Below are 21,380 nucleotides of genomic sequence, written 5' to 3' on the forward strand. Positions count from 1 at the left end.
CGTACCTGTCAAGTTTTGGATTTAAAAATAAGGGGAATTTTCCACCACCCGCTGTCCAACCAGCCCAACCGAGGTCCAGTATTACATTTTAAGGCAGATTTACAAGAAATCTAAAATATCTATCTGTCAATCACTTACAAACTACAAACTCTTTATGTACCTTTTGTTGACACTGAAATGCTGTGGACATTCCTATGTATGCAATTCCTATAATAGAGCCTAAATGAAAACAAAGGGGAATTAAAGCACATTTATTTTAAATATTTTCAGATTATATACAAATTGATTTTCTTCAAGTGAAACATTTACATTTTCTTTTAATTTGTCATTTTCACTGATGTGGGACTCTGGCTCCCATTTTTAGATATATTTACATGAAGTCTTCGCTTTTTTAGCAGAAATGTATTCTCTTGTTACATCCATCCATCTCTGATCTGTTGCTCCGAGTTTGTTCCCGTTGTCGCCACTAACCTCGCGAGAACTGCCCCCCAGGCCGCAGCAATGGACAGTTCTCGCGAGGTTAGTGACAATTCAGTTTGTAGACGCACAATAATCCTTTTTTTAAAATTATTATATTATAAAAATGGGAAATTTAAGGGAATACTAATACGGGAGGACGGCGGGAAAGAGGGGTAAAATACGGTAGTTTCCCGGCCAAAACGGGAGACTTGACAGGCATGTCCCAAGGGACCCAGGTGTTGCAATGTGTACTGACTTTGTGGCCTTCTGGCTTATAAAAAAGAACTGCAATTCCCACTTTTTGCTTGGAAATTGTGAATGTGTGGTTGTGAGGTTGAATATGTACGGAAGAGTATTAGGGCCAGGCGGGAGAAAAATAAAAATAATTTTAGAGGAAGAAGATTTTTTTTCATTATGCACTTTGACAAAAAAGTCGAAATGTCGAGATTAAAGGTATAGTCTGTAATGTTGGAGAGCTAGCAAGATTTGAAAGTGGCACCTCTAAGCCCCGCCCCCTCCTCCCCCTCCCGTCAGCGCTCCGTCCAAAGCCACGCCCCCACTTGCAAGAGTCGAGTTTTCCAGGACATTTTGGACAGCACATTTTCAACAAAACTACCCCATGTCTCATTCACCTGTAAGCGAGGCCGGTTTTAGGGGGGGGGGTGCTGTGCCCACCCAAACGTGTGTCCTGCCCACCCAGTCAAAGTTATGGGGATCCTTTATTTTTTTTATAATTTTATTTTTTTATAAATATAAAAAAATATCACAGAATATCTGGCCGTTTCTGATTGGGTGGGCACTGCGCATCAGTTTGCGCATCAGTTTTAGACAACAATGAACGCATACCGCAAAAGTTGTCTCGGCGGAGGGACCCGACGTCCCAGCAAAATGAGCACAACAGAGAAGTTCAGAACAGCGGCACAGAGCACACACTGAAGGCTGATTTATGGTTCTGCGTTACACCAATGCAGAATGGTGCTACGCCGTACCCTACGGCGTAGCCGTGGCTCCAGAGCCTGCAGGGCACCGCAGGCTCTGTTCACAAAATTTTGTGAATAGTTGAAATGTTGAGAAAAAAGTCGAAATGCCGAGAAAAAAGTCAAAATTTCGTGAATAAAGTTGAAATGTTGAGAAAAAAGGCGAAATTTCGACTTTATTCACAAAATTTCTTTGACCTTTTGAAATCAACTTTAAAGGGAACTAAGGATGGACAGGATTTGGAGAATTTTGCCTTATGAATGTGAAACTTAGCAACAAGAATCATTAAGTTGACCAGTTGTTGAATTTTGTAATTTTGGTTTTCGTAATATAGTAAGATATCTTAAGCTTCTAATTTAATTACATTATTAGTTTGTATGTCAAAAAATGCTTCAAATTTTTTCCAGAAACTTAAAGTATGTTCACATTCATAAAACAAATGTATGATGGTCTCTTCGTCATGTTTACAAAATACACATCTGCTATCAATGTCTACAAATTTGGATATAAGTTGGTTGGTGGGGTAAATATGATGTAAAATTTTATATTGGACTTTTTAATTTGTTTGAGATTGCAAATTTATAGGGAAGGAGCCACGCTGTTTTCCATTGAATGTCTGAAAAATGGGAATTCCAAACATATTTCCCTCTTGGGATTATTTTCCTTTTACTGTAGAAGTAGTTTCTTATGTGTTTATTAGTGCACTTATTGTTTCTAATATCTATACCGTCAACAAGAAGGGAGAGATCCTTCTCTTGTACTTCTGGCGTCTCAAAGTGACACTTCATCAATAGAAGAATTCCATTAGGAATAGTGTTTAAGAGATAAGATAAGATAAGATAATCCTTTAGTCCCACAGCGGGGAAATTTGCAGTGTACAGCAGCAAGGGGATAGTGCAAAACAAGAGGCATCAATAGAAATAATAATAATAGAGTAATAATATCAGAGTATGGCACACTATAAACAGTACTGGTATAGGCCTATACAATAATAATAATAAGAAAAATAAATAATAAGAAATACTGGTATATAAAAAATAACAGATGGATATTTACTATTATATATTATTTTTGTTACCGATTGATATTCTTTATTTGTGATTGGAAAGGTTTTAGATTTAAGGAATTCCTCGTAATTTAGAATTTTACCTTCATCATTTTGTAGGTCTGCGAGGAAAATTATATTCCTGTCAATCCAGTTTTGTAAATATAATGATTTATTTTTCCTTGTTATGTATTCATTGTTCCAAATTATGCTTTTGTGAGGGGAGAAGTTATGGAAAAAGCTTAATTTTGCTGCCGTGAGAGACTGTTGATGAAATTTTAATAATTTTTGCGGTAATGAAACTGACGGCGGTTGAATTGGTTTGTTATTGGATATTCGATATTATGAATTCAACACCCATAAAACTTGTGATACTACCACTGATTTTGGTCAAACCACTTTTGAATTTCTGATTCTGATTCTGATGTGTTCATGGTCATCTAGACTATATATCACAAAAGTAATTATTAAAAAAATCATATATATGGGCTGATTTAATGTGGTTTAATGAATTCAACACCCATAAAACTTGTGATACATACCACTGATTTTGGTCATATTGCTTGTGATGTGTTCATGTCTAGACTAGATGAGATGACTAGATGCACCAGAGAGTAATTATTATAAAATCATATTATGGGCTGATTTAATGAGGTTTAATGAAAACAATCGGTGTTATGTATCACAAGTTTTATGGGTGTTGAATTCATTAAACCTCATTAAATCAGCCTATAATATGATTTTTTTTAATAATTACTGTTTTGTGATATATAGTCTAGATGACCATGAACACATCACAAGCAATATGACCAAAATCAGTGGTATGTATCACAAGTTTTATGGGTGTTGAATTCATAATATCCAATATCCAATATCAAACCAATTCAACCGCGGTCTGAAACTGTCCATTCAAAGCGGAGGACAGTTGGAGCTTTGACGTAGCAGGACGACGAGCCGATCCGGAGCACATCGATCCGGAGCTGGTCGATCCGGAGCGCATCGCTCGCCGTGGGTCGGCGTGTTGTTGCAGCGTCATGCTGTTTGAATGAAGCTCGGCTCGAGCAGCAGCAGCAGCACTTCTGGGACTGACACGGCACTAACCCCCCAGCCGAACCACTGAGACCCTCCAACATGCCGGTGTTTACAGGTACGACACATACATGCAACATGGCTCAGAAACGACCGTAAACCACTAAGAACGAGCCTCACACGTGTTTTACTTCAGTGAATATTGAGTTAGCTCAGCTGTAGCGTGGTGTGAAGTTAGCACGCTAATGTGTTGACCGTCACACTCTAAACACTTCTGCTGGGTTTCACCCTCCCAACATAAAAAAACCCGAATGTGACATAAAGTAATAAGTTAATTTGTCCAACTATGACCAGGTTCTTTGCTGTGTGACTGGTGCTAACTAATGCTAACTAGCACCGAGGCGCTAGCAGCGGCTAATAACTGTTAGTTCAGCTTTGCCTTTCAACAGCGAAGTTTGGGTTTATATCTAATTACGAACAACCATTGGCTCTTGTCACAGTTTGAATGTTTTTACTTTGCCACCAGACTGCGTTGTATTTCCGTTTAAATCATATTCTGAAGACATAATGGCAGCTTCGCTAATAATGCTGGACAAGTCATGAGTGTGTGGCTACTATGCAGAATAATCACCGCAGTTTGTTGCTCAAAGATGCTTAAACATCATGTTTGACAGTTTAGATAGCAGTGGTTTTGTGAGTTTGTTTAAAATGTCCAATGTTGAGCTTTATAATCGCATATAAACATGTAGATGTTCCCGTTGGCTCCACTAGTGTTCCAGCAGGGCTGTCCTCTTACATGCCTGATTTATTTATAAACTAATCAATGCTGTGTCATACATGGTAATATAGTGGAACACCCAACACGCAATGGAGATTGTGAGTAAACATACAGAATTGTATTTATTTTTATTTTCAGTTAACGTGAAATGGGGAAAGGAGAAGTTTGACGCAGTGGAGCTGAACACCGAGGAACCACCCATGGTGTTCAAGGCTCAGCTCTTCGCCCTGACAGGAGTTCAGCCAGACAGACAGAAGGTCATGGTGAAGGGAGGCACCCTGAAGGTAAAGAACTAACTAGTTTCCTTTTTATATTAAAGGATAATTGGTGTCCGTGTGAACATATTCAATGTCACCAGATTAAAAGAAGCTAAAGGGCCCGGGTCAGTTCATTGCTTTTTCAGGTATTACTTGTGCAGTGGTGGTGTGTCGTGGAGACACTTAATTGCTTTTACAGTTGCTGGAAATTAAATTGTATTCTTAAATATGTCTTGAGTGATCAAATCGGTTCTTCCTGCTTTACAGGACTGTCTCAGAAAATTTGAATATTGTGATAAAGTTCTTTATTTTCTGTAATGCAAAAATGTCATACATTCTGGATTCATTACAAATCAACTGAAATATTGAAAGCCTTTTACTATTTTAATATTGCTGATTATGGCTTACAGTCTAAGATTAAGATTAAGATTCCCAGAATATTCTAAATTTTTTAGATAGGATATTTGAGTTTTCTTAAGCTGTAAGCCATGATCAGCAATATTAAAATAATAAAAAGCTTGCAATATTTCAGTTGATTTGTAATAAATCCAGAATGTATGACATTTTTGCATTACAGAAAATAAAGGACTTTATCACAATATTCTAATTTTCTGAGACAGTCCTGTATATGTACATTTTTGCATACAAGCACCAAATACACTTGTTTTTTTTTTAATCAGCAATGACAGCACTTTGAAATAATATGTACAATGGGTTATAAACAGAGGTACATACAATACAAGGATTTTATTTTTATTTATTTAGTCAACTGATAAACAAAAGCAATAATCGTAACAGACACGCATCTAATAAACATAGTTATGTCTGGGTTGTCACACTTTGCAAATGTAAGCCTCTTCCTCTCTATTTGCAGTACTCTTATTTATATTTTTTTAAAGTAACCATCTGCCATATGACTGAAAATGGCAAATTGCAATACTTACTTGTTATAGTCATAATTTGACATTGATTGCAGTGACCTCTTCATCAGAAGGGTTGTGCATAAATGTGTTTTCCATCAGCTAAAAAAATGCTTTGTCACCATTCTAGGATGATGAATGGGGAAACATCAAACTGAAAAATGTAAGTATTTGCTGTGTTTGATAGCATATGGCTGTTCTCTTTAAAGTGATACCAAAATGTCCTGACCTAATGTGTAAAACTCTGTTGTGTTGTAGGGAATGACTCTGTTGATGATGGGCTCAGCAGAGGCCCTTCCTGAAGAACCTGCTGTCCGACCCATGTTTGTGGAGGACATGACCGAAGAACAGCTGGCCTCAGCGGTGAGTAAGCCTAAATATCAGTATACCAAAGAGGGAAATAGGAGGTTGCATCTCAGTTAAACAAATATAACTGTTTTGCATGCATGTTGTCAAACTGTATTTAACCTTGACAGCTATAGAAAAACTCATCCCACTCTGGTCATATTTAGATGGAGCTGCCTTGTGGGCTGACAAATTTGGGCAACACTTGCTACATGAACGCCACAGTGCAGTGTCTACGTTCTGTGCCAGAGCTGAAATCTGCACTCAGGAAGTGAGGTTTCCTTCTTGTTTACACTCAGCATTTTTTTTTTCATTATTTTTTTTAAAATAGTGGTTCAAAATATTGAATATTGATTAATAGGAGCCTTTTCCTTCCCAAGCTTAGAGTTTTGTCACAGCTGAAATCATATCTCCCCCTGCAGGTATGCAGGTGCTCTGCGATCTTCAGGGGCAAGCGCACCATCACAGTACATCACTGCAGGTGTGAGGCAAAGTCAAGTGTTTGTAAAATAACAGGCATGTAACTGCCTCCAACGTTTCTAATGCATATCGGATCTGTTTGTGTTGATCCTTTCATCCTTAGCCCTTCGTGACTTGTACGAGACTATGGACAAGACCTCGTCCAGCCTCCCACCTATTATCTTGCTGCAGTTCCTCCACATGGCCTTCCCCCAGTTTGCTGAGAAGGGGGACCAGGGACAATACCTTCAGCAGGTGAGACATGTTCCAATCTGGTTCTGTGGTCCTTGAGATCACTGAGATTCTTACACCCATGCTGTGTGTGTTGTACTGAACATACGTACTTCATAAAGTACAGGCATGCACCTGTATGCACTTGTTCATATTGCTTCTTCTTTTTTTTTTTTCAATAAACTCTCAGGATGCTAACGAGTGCTGGCTCCAGATTATGAGAGTCCTTCAGCAAAAGTTGGAGCCACTTGAGCCAGAGACTACCATGGAGGTAGACTTTCTGTTTTGTAAAAAAATTTTATTCTTTGTTTTGTAAATTGAGAAGAATTTCCTTTTTACGTTAGTAAAATTTTGCTTTTATTCACTTCTAGACTGACGCAGAGAGCGGTGCTGCTTCTGCCTCTTCTAAGAAGAACTTCATTGACCAGTATTTTGGTGTAGAATTTGAAACTGCGTATCCTTTCATTCTGTCTTTGTCCTTTTTATGTCTTTGGTCATAGACCATTATTTTGTGTCATGGTTGCATTTGAATTTGGTATGTCGCAGCAGTAGGGAGCCACTCTTCCGCAGGTTTTCTTAACTATATGATTCAGCATGAAATGCACAGAGTCTGAGGAGGAAGAACCAATCAAGGGCAAGGAAAACCAGCTTCAGCTCAGCTGCTTTATCAATCAAGAAGTTAAATACCTTGCAACAGGACTCAGGCTGGTATGTATCAGAGAAATGGCAGACACGCATATGTAAACTAAAGTTAGTCGGTGTGATGTCACCCATTAGTTTGTGGGCTGAAGTTAAAGATTTAATTGTTGCTATTAAGGCTTTTTACTCTGATGTGAAATGCATGGGATGGATCTGAGAATGATGTGAACTTTTATTGGAAAACATGTTTTTCACTCGAGTGGATTGTACCAAAGCAGAACAAGATTATCGGTCGTAACATAATTGCGTTGAGTAAATTATAATCAAATTCACCTCGTGTGCAGTTCAAAATACAAGTTCTATAAATTATATGATACAAAAAAAAAACAGAGGTTGAATTTGGTTAGTTTGTCATCTGTCACGTCGATCTGATCATGTTTCTGCTCCACCAGCGACTGCAAGAGGAGATCACAAAAATGTCTCCAACCCTGGACAGAAATGCACTGTATATAAAATCTGTAAGTGTTTTAAATTTCCCCTTTTGTTAAGTATAAAACGTTTGTACTGTCTTTTTTTCTGAGTTCATAAATGTCTCCTGGTTTGTTTTTTTTTTCTCTTCCTCCGACTAGTCAAAACTTAGCCGTGTCCCTGCCTACTTGACTATTCAGATGGTCAGATTTTTCTACAAAGAGAAAGAGTCTGTCAATGCAAAAGTTCTAAAGGTTTGTGTTTTTCCTGATCCATATATGTAATTATAATGAACCTGACTAAGAATGGGTAATTAAATATTTGTACTAAATATTTTCTGATTTCTGAAGGATGTCAAATTCCCGCTTATGTTGGATGTTTATGAGCTGTGCACCGCAGAACTCCAGGAGAAGATGTTGCCAATCAGGTCAAAGTTTAAGGAGGTAGAGGACAAGAAGCTAGAGAAACAGCAACAAAAGGTAACATGAATACTTGCTGTCTAAACTCTTCTTTTGTTGTTTTTTCATTTAAATGCTTGTTTACACACAGCATAATAAACCAGTTGTTTATGTCTCTCCCATTTGCATCAGGTGTTGAAAAAGCCAGATGCGGCGAAAGAAGTGAAATATGAGCCTGTCTCGTTCCCAGAAGGTATGTTGAGACCATCTGTAACATGGAAGTTAAAATGTGGAGGTATAGTAAATCTCATAGTACATGCAATGCATACACAACAAATACATCTTAGGTCCTGAAGTAGAGGAGTAAGAATAAATGTCTTGAAATATGTGGTTGAATTTCTTAAGCAATAAACTTAAGGTGCTGAAAACATACCTCCATAGTCTTTTCCATTACTGTTCATATATGGACAGAAATACCATAATTTAGTCTCTGTATGACTACAAAGGCTTTTAAGTAAGATCAAAATGTGGTTTGGGTGTGAACTTTTGTCTTTTAAATTCAAGGGGTTTCAGAAAGAAACTGTAGGAATTAGACATTTTGTTTTACATAGTTCCTCCATTTTCATAAACTCGAGTACTTTGCACCACAACCATTTTTAAAGTCAGTTGTCAATATTTTTTCCTTGTTCAGTACTACTGCAGAGTTTTGTGTTCTGTTGAACATTCACTATGTTTGAAATCTTGGAATGTCAGTGTTTGCAAGGCCTTAGTTTATTTAAAAATCATCCATCTAATAATCTCTCCTAGTTAAAGAAAATGATCTATAGTCTGGAACATTCTTGAAGATGTAATTGTGTTGTCTACAGCAATACACTTTCATGAATGTAAAGGGGATTTATCTGTAATTTTGAAATGTTTACATTCAAGAACCACAAGGCTTCAGACATTGCAGGAACATCTTTCTAATTTTTGATAATTTGTTTAAAATCTATTTATTAAAATTGGTTGTTGAACAATGATTTATTTTGAACAGATGAAATCGAGGAACATGTACCATGGTCCAACATGTGTGCATTGTTGGTTTGCCAATTCAAACCAAAAAAAAAAAAAGTCCCATATTATGCTTTTCCAGACTTTCTTATGCCCCATTTGCACTGCACTAGTATTACTTGGGGATCTGCAGTTATTCAAAAATTACTCCTCCGCATCACAAAGTACGACTCCACTGTGGTCCTTGATCAGTATTATATAATGTGAGACCTTTTTATTAAGCCCGATTCTTTAACAGTAGAGAAAACATTTCCCCACTAATTATTGAACACATATCTGCATGTTTGCTTATTTTTAAATACACTGGTTATATGAACAGACCACATTATGAAAAATCTATTTCCCTGTGCCTTTGGACCAAACTTTCCACCCATACTTAACATACGGTTCTATATCTTTTATATTAAAAATTATTTCTTGTGCTGTACTTTTGTTGTTGAGTCTCCAAGTAAGTCAGTTTTGTGCCTGCACATTGGGTCTGGATAGAGTAATCGCCTGCAAGGCCATTTGAATTTAACGAACAACTGTTTTTGCAGACCTGGGTTCCAACAACAGTGGCTACTACGACCTGCAGGGTGTGCTGACACACCAGGGCCGCTCCAGCTCATCAGGCCACTACGTAGGATGGGTCAAGAGGAAAGAAGGTAACTGTTGTTTCACCACAATATATCCATGTGTTTTTTCAGGATGTTTAGGAACCGTTTTTTTTTTTTTCTTTTGATAGATGAGTGGGTGAAGTTTGACGATGACAAGGTGAGTGTGGTGTCTCCGGAGGATATCCTGCGACTCTCTGGCGGTGGAGACTGGCATATAGCGTATGTCCTACTGTACGGGCCTCGCCGGCTGGAAATACTTGAAGAGGAACAGTAGCTGTTGGAAGATCTTAGACAACACCCACACCTACAGATTGCCATTTCCAAGCACTGTCTGCATAGATGTGCAATAAAACTTGTGTCTTTAATGATTTGATGACCTTAATTTTTTTTTTTTTTTTGTAACCAACACAGATGCTTGTAAAACAATTTGTGTTAAAATATTCAACCATAGTTGGCTTTGAAAATGGAGATGAGAGAGGCAATCTCTGGACTGGTTCCTTAAGGTTTTTACGTCAAGCTTTGCAGTTTCATTAAATGTTTTATACACATTGTATATTTTTAAAGCCTTTGATAAGGTGACCATATGAGAGCAAAGTATTTCTCTTTAAGTCGTGTAATCAATTGTACAAAAATGCCAAGTCACGTTATTGTTCGACAAACTGGCTTGTGTCATTGAAGATGTATTACAAAAACACTGTAAAGACCTGTTCACCTGTTGACCCTCTGGGAAAATCGGGTTCAATCTCAGGTCTTTTTAAGTGCTTGGCTCTCATCATCTCCTGTGATTGTTCTCAAAGTGTATTGACAGATGAGGTTCTGCCTGCCAAACCGTCATTAATGCTCTTTTTGGGGAAAAGGTTCAGAACAGGTTGCCCTTGTGGTGAACCGTGTGCTGTTAAATAAAGACTTGAGATTAAACCGTGACAGTTTGCTCAGTAGGCTTTGAACATTGCTCTTTGTGATGCCGACTTCAGACTTATATTTCACTTTCTCTGTGCAGACTTCCTGATCTTCCTGCCACAATGTCTAAAACAAACAAGCTGTAATAAGTTATTGACAAGCTTTTCATAGGTGGTGAAAATAAACTGCTATACCAAAATGAGAATCTTTTATGTGAAAGAAGCAGAGTTTTTATAAGGAAAAACATTTATTGAATTCTCTACTGTGGAAAAAAACTGCACCTAGACTGCATACAAAAATGTCAGTTGCCAATATTTTGGTATGAAAATGCGTGCTGCAACAAAGTAACTGAAAGAACGGATTAACCAAGACATTTTCTGTTTAAGCCTCACTGAGGCCGTCTGCAATCTGGGCGAAGCCTGCTGCGTTGAGAGCTGTGACCAGGGTCTCCACCGTAGCTTGTGCTCCCTCTCTGTCCTGCCAGGCCACAAGCATCAGTTTAGCCTGCATGTCAACTTCTTCGCTGTCTGTTTCGATTTCTCGCAACTCTGCTGCCTTCATGTCCAGATGAGAGGCCAGCATCTTCCACTGAGCACCCAGTTTGGCTGCAACCTCATCCATCTGCTGGTTTGACACGAGTTTGCTCTGAATACTCGGACCTGGAAGGAAATGCATAATAAAAAAAAAAAGGATGTATGAGTAGACATGCCAAGAGGTAAAACAACCTTTTGCATAAAATGTGTTATATTTATGAGGGGTTTTAACTCAAATAGTTTAGTTTAGTCATGACATCACTTAAAAAAAAAAGAATAAAAATGACAAGAAAACTAATACACTGTTCAAAGAAAACATTACAAAAAATTTCCAATATACAAATACCATCTAGACCGAAAAAGGTGTAGGCTGAAGCAAAGCTTATTTGCCTACCCTCAAAAAGATTAATTAAAGTAATGAAAGCAAGAAGTAAGAGAAAAGACTGACAGTAAAACAAATTGCCTCCATGGGGATAACAAAAATTCCTCAAGAAATAAAAAAAATTAAAAATAAAGGTGCAGTCTACATGTTTCCTTCATCCTTAAAAAATCAAATCACTAATTAAATAAATACCCAACTCAACATAGCAGCATCACCACTCATTAATTTGATATAAAGAAATCATTCTTCTTTTCAATGTTTTTTTAAATAAGGTTAAGGTTCTACATAATTTCAAATCCCTATCTAATTTATTCCATACATCCACCGCTGCCACTGTAGTGTGGTGCATAGACAGGCTTAAAAATATAATTTATACTGTAGATTTCAGGATGCAAACACGATCAACTGTCATTAATATTCTGTACATCTGTGATTTAGTCAACAGTGATTAACACTTACTGTCATTGCTGTCTTTAAGAAGATTGTCTCCATTATCATCGTCATCCTCTTCTCCGGTCTTGATTTCTTCAGAAGGAATATCCTTCTGCATTTTCAGAGTAATGAGTAAAAAAAAAAAATACCAGCATTGACCAACAGTTCACTCCTTTTTAAATGTTGAAAAGTCATTTCTAATAAGTAAACAAATCCCTTACCGGCAGTTCTTTGGCCAACTTGCTAACCATGCTGTCCAAGTAGTCTGCCAAGCTCTTGAACTTCTGGTTAGTTGGCTGAAAGAAGTGTGGACTTCTCCTGGACAGCAGCCTCAGAGCCCGCCAGCCATAATTTGCGTTACGCACAACCCTGCAAGATTTATAGGTTGACATGGAGTAATAAATACAGTAGAAGAGACAGAGAATTGACCACTTAACATAACAGAATTTGAAATGTTTTTTTTTTTATTGTAAACCGACTCAGAAGTTCTGGCAGAGACATGTCACAGCGCTGACTTACTTGTACTCGTCCTCCACCATATTGGCAGGGTCAGCCTGTTCAATAGCTTCTGCAAAGAACTCATCCAGCGACGGCATAAACTCTCTGTGGAAAAACAGAAACATCAAATGTGGGCAAAACAAACCTGGTACGTGTGAATGCCGTATTCTGCTACCTGGTTTTGTAAACCACTGACCTGCTGTCTGATCTGCAGGCATCCATGTTGTTCTGGTTCAGGTTCCACAATCGAGTCAATTCATCACTGTTGAAACACACAAGGGTGCAACTTATGAGAGCTCCAAATAATTCTAGTTTGTGTCTCCATAAACAGACTAAGATCTGCATCCAGGTGCAGTTTTATTTCCTTGTTCAATGATGTTTTAGCAAAATGGAAACAATACAATACAATTTTAAAAATCATAGGATTTAAGTTTAAAAAGGATGATAAATTAATTAGTAAAACATTTGCACTAATGAACATTCATAACCCACGCCTGGTTAGATAACATACTTTCCCATGAAAATCTTGCGGTCTGGCCCTTTTCCAAGGAAGTCCTCTGGAGCCTGTCTTTTCCTGGTCGGTCTTTTGGGTTTGTCATCTACCGTTCTGTTTACGGGGAAACAATTGGAGCCACTTGTCATTTTGACATACTACCCTAAGTTTCCACACCACACCTTTCTGCCGGCCCCCCCCTAATCAGTGTACATAAATTAACCAAAGCAATTATCTGCCATGGCTACTTTAAAGTTTTTTCCACTCTGTACCTTTCTTTGACAAAGCTCGGACATCCCTCGTTTTTCCAGGTATTCCAGTTCTCTTCTGTGTTGAGGATATGCTGTCAAAACATTTCTGGTGAGATGAGAGTACAGAGAACTCCAACAAAAACACGGCAGAATGTGAATGTGCATAGACAGGCTTAATAAATATTAAATGTGTTCCTAGAACATGGTTCACCTCAACCATTGTGCCAAACTTGTCTCCATCAGGAGGGATTTCTCTCAGCAGCTGCAAGAACAAGAGCATATTTTAAAAACAGGTTTGCTCTACTTTATGGCAATAAAAAGTCAAGCTTTCTAAATGGCAAAAACACCACCAAAAAAACTTGACTAGATTTTCTAAATCTTTCTCAACATTTACAATGGCTGGAAGCTGCAGCCACCAGTGTAAATAATATATGACGTACAGCACAGTGCAGAAATCAAAGCCGCATTTCAGTTTGGGCTGGATACTTCAACCTCAGCACTTCCTTTCCTTTTCTCATTATTCTTGGAATTCTTCCTGGTTGGATGGGGAGCATCAGCTCATAGTTATTTTCAGGTCTTCTGCAGAGATGCTCTGCTTGGCTTCAGATCAAGACTCTTGATTGGTCACATCGTGATATACTTATGTTTTATTGGCTGTACGCTCTGTTGAAATGTAAATGTGATTGTTCTAGGTTTGTCTTCATGCACCTTTCGTTAAAGCCTGAGGGAGAAAACCATCCACATGACACTATGAAGCCATCCTCGTTGTTATGAAGATGATATATGATTATAGGGATTGTATAAGAACAAATACCCGACTGACACATTACAAAATGTGGAAAACCTGATGATCTGAAACCCAACAAATAAACTGAATGCCAGTGTAGTTGGAAGTGTTACAGCAGAACGTTCAACTCACTTGATAAACCAGTACAGTCGTTTCCTCAATCCATGTTGTCTGGTCATCATTCAGAAGACAGCTGGAGCTGTCACACAAAGACATAAAATAAAACACTGACTTTCTCCCCCCCAAAAAATGACAGTGGTTTTGTCACACAAATGAGTGTACCGTTTCAGTAGAACATGGAGACATGCTTTACCTTTTGAATTTGACCTGAGCCTTCAGGTACTGGAACAGGATGAGGTACTGCAGTAGTATGTGCCGCCTGAAGTTGCTGTCACTTAGCTGCAAATCCATCAGCTGCAAATAAAAAGTAAAGAAATACACTGAAATTTAATTCTTTTCTTAAGTTTAAAACAAACAAATTCATTAGAGCTGTAATTAGTAACGTGCAAATCAATACATGTTTAATTCACCTTTTCACTTGTAAGGAACTTAGCAAAGTAAACATGTTCTCCATCAGATGCTCTCAGCTCTTCCAGCTTCCTCTTGGACGCCTGCATGTCATCCAGTTTGTAGCTCTTGAATACTGCCAGGGTCTCATCCGAGTACTAAACAGGACAACAGGAAATCATGCTGGCAGTGAGTTGCTATTCTTCCGTTTTTTATTTGGACATTTTCACTGATCTGTCAGCTGCAGATGCATTTTCGGATTACCTTAAGGAATGTCATCCATGAGAACTTATCATAGCACTGCATTGGATTTCTGAAGTAGTCCTGCAGTGTCCAGAACTTTCTGTACAAGTTGTAGTCAATTGGAATGGAACTGAAACCAAAATCACAGTTTTAACACACTTACAAAACATGAACAATGGACATTTACGAGAAATTGGAATTTATAGTTCCGCTGCAGTTATTCATAGTCTAAAAACCAATATCTGTTCCTCAAATTGTTGTATTGCATTTTTGCAAAGTTTTAACCTAATGATAAATAGATAATTTGGACCCACCACAACTCTGCCTGCCAGCAGAAGACGTTAGCCAGCCCTCTGTCCTAGAACTCTTTTGAACTATGTAATGGCAAGTTATAGTTTTGGGGTAAATTGTAGATTTTTTAACCAAAGAAATAATTATCCAAAGTTACTTATACCTTGTTCTCGCATCTGAGACATGTTGTAGCCCATACTATATAAACCAAAAACCATTAGGACTGCTAACATGAAATCACTGAGTACAAGATTTGTGGGATCTTCAAAAGAGAAGCAGCACCTGAATTAACTTAATTCCTTTTTTAATGAAGCACAAGCAACAGATCTCAGACAAGCAGGTTTAGAGTTCAACATCTTTGAGTAAGACATGATGGCTTACAGAATCTGGTTTCATACTAGCCATAAAGAGAACGTGTCACCTTTATCATCTCAACGGACCAGGGGCCTCATGTACAAAGAGTGCAGCACACAAAGAAAAACGTGCAGACGCCACTTTCTACGCTCACAGTCAGATGTTCAAAAAGTGAAATGAATGTGAAAAATTGGTGTCCCTCATGCACATATCATATCAAGGTTAGCGTAAGTACATGTCTAAGGTTTGTTCGTTGGCGACACTCACTGGCGATGCAGTTGAGGAAACATGACATCAACAATACGTTCACTACCACACGTAAAAGACGTGACAGTCCCCAAATCACCAAATAAGTTACACGAGTCAAACTGCAATAATTTGACAATTAACCACATGGTCATATGTAAAGGTAGGTGCAAAACGATGTAACCCATAAATCACATTGGCTCTGTTAGGACACTACAAATGGCAGTAGCTAACTGACATCCTGACCTGCAGTCAGTCGCCATGAGGAGCGTAGTGGACGACTGCTCGAGATGAAAGCCAGATCCTTCAAATATCCCATAACTGTGTCGGAACAGACAAACATTAAAACACAATTTGCAGCGAAGATCCGGTTCCCTAAAGTTGTCTTTTAAAAATAAAACTAACATGTCACTAATAGTTCGGTTGGTACAAATTGAAGTTACTCATCAATATATGAATAAAGTTTTTATAAAGTCTTATATTGAGCCGGCGGAGGAGGCCAGTCTCTCCCCGGTCACTCCGATTTGCAACAACGTTTTACTATATTTTTCACCTTTGCACAACTTGTCTCTATTTTCGCAGAGGAGGAGCACCAGATTGTGTTGATTCAAGGATTAAATATAAATTCACACATTATTTTAATTTTGAGAGGTGATTGCGGACACGTTCTCTATGAGTTGTAAGACTCAGCGTACATAGTGTACACAGTGTAAGCAAACTGCAATGGGGAGAGCCATTTTTTCGTCCCACCAGTTTAAGTTATGGTGTTGATCCTTAAAATACAAAAATAAAAAAAGAAGCATAATGATGCCCTAACGCTCCACGTAAACATTCACAAACTCGTATGAACACAACAATAAACTCTTCACGGAACACAACACAAAGCAACGAACAACAACAACTCTCACAACACAACTATATGACACTACTCTGTATTGTTTTACGGCTTAAATTGGAGGAAATGCTGCCAAATCAATTATTTTCCCAGACCAGTGTCTCGAGCTCACGTCGATGTTATGTTCTTTTCCACTTGCGTTTGCAAGTTCCTTGTTTGGATGACCGGGTTTTCATGGATATTTATCCTAATCATCTTATTATGTATGCATGTGTTTGGGCGCGAGCTGCCGAATCAAATTGCCCTTCAAGGGATAAATAAAGTTGTCTTGAAAAAATTCAAATTGATCTACTTGAGGGAGGAGGATTTGGACATACAACACAGTTTTGAACATCTGATCGTTTTTTCCATTAGCATAATTCCTGCACAAGGATTCACATACCCTTTGTACATGAGGTCCCAGGTCACTTTCCCTTATTGTTTCTGTTATCTTCTCCACTAGTTTCTCTAGTTCATACAAACTTCTCATTTTATAGGTTCCTCAAATACATACCAATTAGTTGTAAAACCTCACCCTGAAGTAATAAAGGTTGGTTCCTCTAACCGTTTTGTGGTACCCTGACCTGGGGTTTATACAACAGTAGGTTCTCCACAGATGCAAAGTACAAATCAACAGCTGTAGCTTTGATAGCTGATTTTCATATGTATTAGAAGCCAATCAAAAACATCCTTTATGGTCCAAATAAGTAAAAATAAAAAAATAGATTAATAATTTAAAGAAAAAAAGTAATTTTATTTAAATATAATTGAAACATGAGGCAAAACCTGTGCCACATTTTAGTGAAAGACTAACTTACCAGGGGGCAGGTGTCTCATCCTCTCCCATTTCACCTTCTTCAACCTCCATGCCATCTTCCTTTTCTTCTGTTTGCTATAAATATGGCAGGATAAAATCAAATTGTTTTGAAAGTTTTTACTTAAATAAAAAGGTTCAAAATTAATATCATATTGACATTAGCGCCTCACCTTCTGGCCAAGAGTGCTTTCTTGTTCATTTTTGTTGAACACTGTTATATTGTCCAGATTAAACTGGCTCTGTAGATTGAGACCTAGATTTATCAAAGAGAAGAAAAGGGAAAAAAAAGAAGAAAAAAACAAATTAACATGAGTTTAATGTAAGGGACTCAGACCTTGGTGGCCAGAATATAGCTTGATGTGGTGAACTGCAACTTTGTTGGACCGATGACATTTTTTTTGTTTTAAAGTTCAGTTATTGTCCTTACCTGATTTTTCAGAGAGAGGGAAGAGACGTGCAAGGAAAAGCTGGATTCGCCCACAAAATACAGTATTCTGAGATTTTGACAGCCTCCTTAAAAGATCTACACAGACAGAAAAGTGTGTTATGAACTGGAAAGCCTTTCTGAAGATATACATTCGTTTGCATAGACAAGAATGCTGTAAGATCTTTACCATTACACATCCTTAACAAATAGTTCTTCCCTGCAGAGTAAAAAGAGTTCTGAAAGAAAAGCAGAGTATAAGCGTGGTGACTGAACAATTAGAATTAAAATGAATATAAATTAACTAGATGTAGTGCAAAGGCACATCTTATTTACCGACTTCCAGGTGGACACATTCTCTTCAACAAAAGAGAATATTTTGTCACACAGGTCAAGTGGAAGACAGTCCAGTACGTCACCCAGGAGGACAAAAGGGGTTGTGGCCGGGCAGATACCTGCATGAACACGGACACAGAACAAAACACTTCTTTCCAAAACGGTTTTGAACTAAAACAAGTTTGTATGGAGTTAGAATACAGTCTGTTTTCAAAAAGAGGAAAATTAAATTGTAATGCTTACATAATAATGTGAAATATTGTGAAAAATGCATAAAAATGTGACTATTCCCATTTTCTTAAGAAACAAAACTAACAAACCAACCAAATTCATAGCAGCAGTTCAAATTTGTGCATTGCATGTAAAACTGTTCCCCCTTCCCTCCGCTGCAAGTTTGTGCAGCAGCATTTACAGAAAATGCATTTGTGTGAGGCTTTTGTACTACTCACACCTGCATACCGTTAGTCAAGGTGTTTACACTGCCCAAATATTACTAACTCAAAGGAAAAAAAAAGAGTGTGAAGTGAAGAGGGAAGTGTAAAACCAAAAAGAGTAGTAGGAAGAAGGGCCTACAGAGAGACAATACACAAATGAAAAAGTCTGACATCTGATATTCTAATATGAGATAGGGGGATGAGATGTGTAAGATACAAAATCAATAATGATGACATACCCTCTGTGACGGCGTCAATACTCAGGTAGATCAGACTCAAATACTCATCGCAGCTGATCTTCTGCTCAACCTACAGAGAAAATGATTTGTTACCGGCTTATGACGAATGTTTAATTCAATTACATGAATAAATAAAAATGACAAAAACAACTTACGATTTGATCTCCAAGAACGCCCCTCAGGGCATGGTCAAGTGTAGTTTTCTTCTCCGTTTCACTGTAACATTAAACAAGAAACACAAATTATCAGAGGTGTCAAGTAACGAAGTACAAATACTTTGTTACCTTACTTAAGTAGAAATTTTGGTTATCTATACTTCACTGGAGTAATTATTTTTCAGACGACTTTTTACTTTTACTCCTTACATTTTCAGGCAATTATCTGTACTTTTTACTCCTTACATTTTAAAAACAGCCTTGTTACTCTATTTCATTTCGGCCCTTAAAAAAAAAACTATCCAGTTAAATTGCGCCATCCGGATAGAGGGAATTTGGTTGTGGTTGTTTCAGATGTTCTTGTCCAGTTTTGTTCTTACATCCGTTCCCTCAGATTCCTGCAACTAAACTTGGATGTAGATTCCAATAAAGGTTAGGATAAATGATAACATGCCTCTGAAGTTTGACTTTTTGCACCATTACAATACTTATAGGCAACTAGTCATCATATCTGCTGCTCTCTGAAACACATGTTAATGCTCAATAGTACACATATATGGTTCTTTAATATATTTGCATTATACTAAGATGCATTCATTTTCAATGGCTTTTGTCCTTAATGGCTTTTCTCCCCCTTACATTACTTTTACTTTTATACTTTAAGTAGTTTTGAAACCAGTACTTTTATACTTTTACTTGAGTTAAAAACTTGAGTTGATATTTCAACTTCTACAGGAGTATTTTTAAACTCTAGTATCTATACTTCTACCTGAGTAATGAATGTGAATACTTTTGACACCTCTGATAATGTTTTCTAATGTACAACAAAGTAGCAACAAGTCACTGCAGAGGACACTTACTTGCCAGGGATCTGGTTAAACACAGTTAAGAGAGGCTTGTAGTTTTTGGCAGCAAGGGCATGTCTGGCAGCAGCCTGTAGTTGTGTGAGAATAAACAACAATAATAATAAATAATAATAATAATTATAATAGTGACAATAATAATAATAATAATAATAATAATTATAATAACAATAATAATAATAAACCATCATTATAAGGATTTGTGAGGCGGTACTTGTGTTAGCTTAGCTTCATCTACTCTTGTTGTGATAACGGAACAAACCACTGAAAACACCAGTTACCCCACTGCTGTTTTAGATACAACAAACGATATCCAGCTATGTTTGTTCTTGCAAAGAGATAAAAAACTCCCGCTTCTTACCGTAAATTTGTCTTTAACGTCGATGAAATTAAAGAGGGACGGCGACATGTTTAGATTTCACACCGGAAGTGACAGCGAAGCACTTCCGGTTACTGCGAGCGGCGTGACTTAAAATGAGAATAATGAGGATTAAAAACTAATAATATTTGATTGGGACCTTGTTTAAGGACATATCTGTGATGCATGCAAGGACATTTTCTTTTTTCTTTTTTTCGCATTAAGTTAATTGGATTCAGGTTTGAACGTTTTTAATTGGAATGTAAAAACAAACAAAACATATACATGTCTACCAAAAAACAAGATTTTTTTTGCGAAATCACAAAGGCACACAACGGTTTACAAATCAAAATGTGTTTTAATGCATTAATCCATTCATTATTTTGTAGGAGGGAATTACAGTTTAATTTTTGTCCAAGAGACCACTGAACTAAGGTTGAAGTACGTTTCTGACTTGGCCTGGTCTGCTTCGTTGCTCCTGCGGTGAAATTGCCCTTTGGCCCTCTGGTGAAATGAAGCGAGTCGGAAGCTAACTTCAGCATCGTATGACTATTATGTATTTATGTCTAGCAGAGCACACAAAGACTCAAAATAAATGTTTGTTGTAGCTTACTCAGTACTATATTTACAATGGCCAATTTATTTCAAATTTCTACAGTCAAATATATTAATGAATGAATGAATGTAAGCTTTATTCCGAACACGAGAAAACATAAAAACAACATGTAACAGGTTTGGATCCGTTGCAACAAATGATGAGTCATGAATAGGTTTTGCTACGTTTATTTCTGCAGAAGACAGAAAAACACAAGAATAAGTCTTCTGGACCCTCTTTTAAACTCCTGCTCCACTCATCAGAGCAACGCAGCACTCACTAATTTAAACACAATAAAAACAATTAATTTGACAAAGGAAACATACCTGCAGAAGACAGAAAAACACAAGAATAAGTCTTCTGGACCCTCTTTTAAACTCCTGCTCCCTGAACAAACAAAACAAAAACGGGAAAGTGAACACTCAGATCGAGGCTCTGCAGCGCCGTCTGGTTTACACTGCCACCTACTGGTTTAAACCGGTTACCGCCCGCCGCTGTACACCAAGGGCGCGAAAATAAAACATCCACAAAAAGCATATTAAATCATAAAAACAACACAAAACAGCCACGTAATATCAGTAGTATTTAAAGTATACAACATGCGCCAAAAATATCAACATATATGGATAATTTCTTAAAGAAATCTCTTAAGAAAAGCAGCAGCAGTTCCCAACACAACTTACACTCATCAGAGCAACGCAGCACTGAGGAGCTGA

At 37.6% G+C, this 21,380-nt stretch overlaps 2 protein-coding genes across 2 annotated transcripts; one reads left to right on the forward strand and one right to left on the reverse strand.

Annotated features, from left to right (window-relative positions):
* The first annotated feature begins 3,470 nt into the window (after positions 1–3,470).
* Positions 3,471–10,750, forward strand: usp14 (ubiquitin specific peptidase 14 (tRNA-guanine transglycosylase)). Its single transcript, XM_061732434.1, has 16 exons — positions 3,471–3,629; positions 4,428–4,573; positions 5,597–5,629; positions 5,725–5,829; positions 5,979–6,082; positions 6,234–6,292; positions 6,395–6,525; positions 6,692–6,772; positions 6,873–6,955; positions 7,095–7,209; positions 7,593–7,658; positions 7,770–7,862; positions 7,959–8,087; positions 8,199–8,259; positions 9,593–9,700; positions 9,781–10,750. The coding sequence occupies exons 1-16, from the start codon at positions 3,614–3,616 to the stop codon at positions 9,924–9,926; spliced, it is 1,476 nt and encodes a 491-aa protein (XP_061588418.1). The 5' UTR covers positions 3,471–3,613; the 3' UTR covers positions 9,927–10,750.
* A 34-nt stretch (positions 10,751–10,784) lies between these two features.
* On the reverse strand, positions 10,785–20,157 carry thoc1 (THO complex 1). The gene is made up of 21 exons (XM_061732426.1): positions 20,073–20,157; positions 19,709–19,782; positions 18,849–18,909; positions 18,694–18,763; positions 18,021–18,139; positions 17,875–17,923; positions 17,688–17,783; positions 17,431–17,513; positions 17,262–17,335; positions 14,700–14,808; positions 14,459–14,593; positions 14,242–14,342; positions 14,061–14,127; positions 13,353–13,403; positions 13,163–13,233; positions 12,909–13,004; positions 12,594–12,659; positions 12,419–12,502; positions 12,121–12,268; positions 11,927–12,011; positions 10,785–11,211 (listed from the first exon to the last, which is right to left on the reverse strand). Exons 1-21 carry the CDS (start codon positions 20,118–20,120, stop codon positions 10,934–10,936), a joined length of 1,965 nt encoding a protein of 654 aa, XP_061588410.1. The 5' UTR covers positions 20,121–20,157; the 3' UTR covers positions 10,785–10,933.
* Positions 20,158–21,380: the final 1,223 nt, after the last annotated feature.

This window comes from Cololabis saira, chromosome 10 (assembly GCF_033807715.1).
Source record: "Cololabis saira isolate AMF1-May2022 chromosome 10, fColSai1.1, whole genome shotgun sequence".
Taxonomy (NCBI): domain Eukaryota; kingdom Metazoa; phylum Chordata; class Actinopteri; order Beloniformes; family Belonidae; genus Cololabis; species Cololabis saira.

Excerpts from the sequence above, each read along its gene's own strand:
- usp14 (XM_061732434.1), top strand. Across the intron at positions 8,260-9,592 it reads GCCTGTCTCGTTCCCAGAAG|ACCTGGGTTCCAACAACAGT; the intron begins GTATGTTGAGAC and ends CTGTTTTTGCAG. Across the intron at positions 9,701-9,780 it reads ATGGGTCAAGAGGAAAGAAG|ATGAGTGGGTGAAGTTTGAC; the intron begins GTAACTGTTGTT and ends TTCTTTTGATAG.
- thoc1 (XM_061732426.1), bottom strand. The coding sequence starts at position 20,120 with ATGTCGCCGTCCCTCTTTAATTTCATCGACGTTAAAGACAAATTTACG. Across the intron at positions 19,783-20,072 it reads ACGTTAAAGACAAATTTACG|GCTGCTGCCAGACATGCCCT; the intron begins GTAAGAAGCGGG and ends ACACAACTACAG. Across the intron at positions 14,128-14,241 it reads GCTCAGGTCAAATTCAAAAG|CTCCAGCTGTCTTCTGAATG; the intron begins GTAAAGCATGTC and ends TTTGTGTGACAG.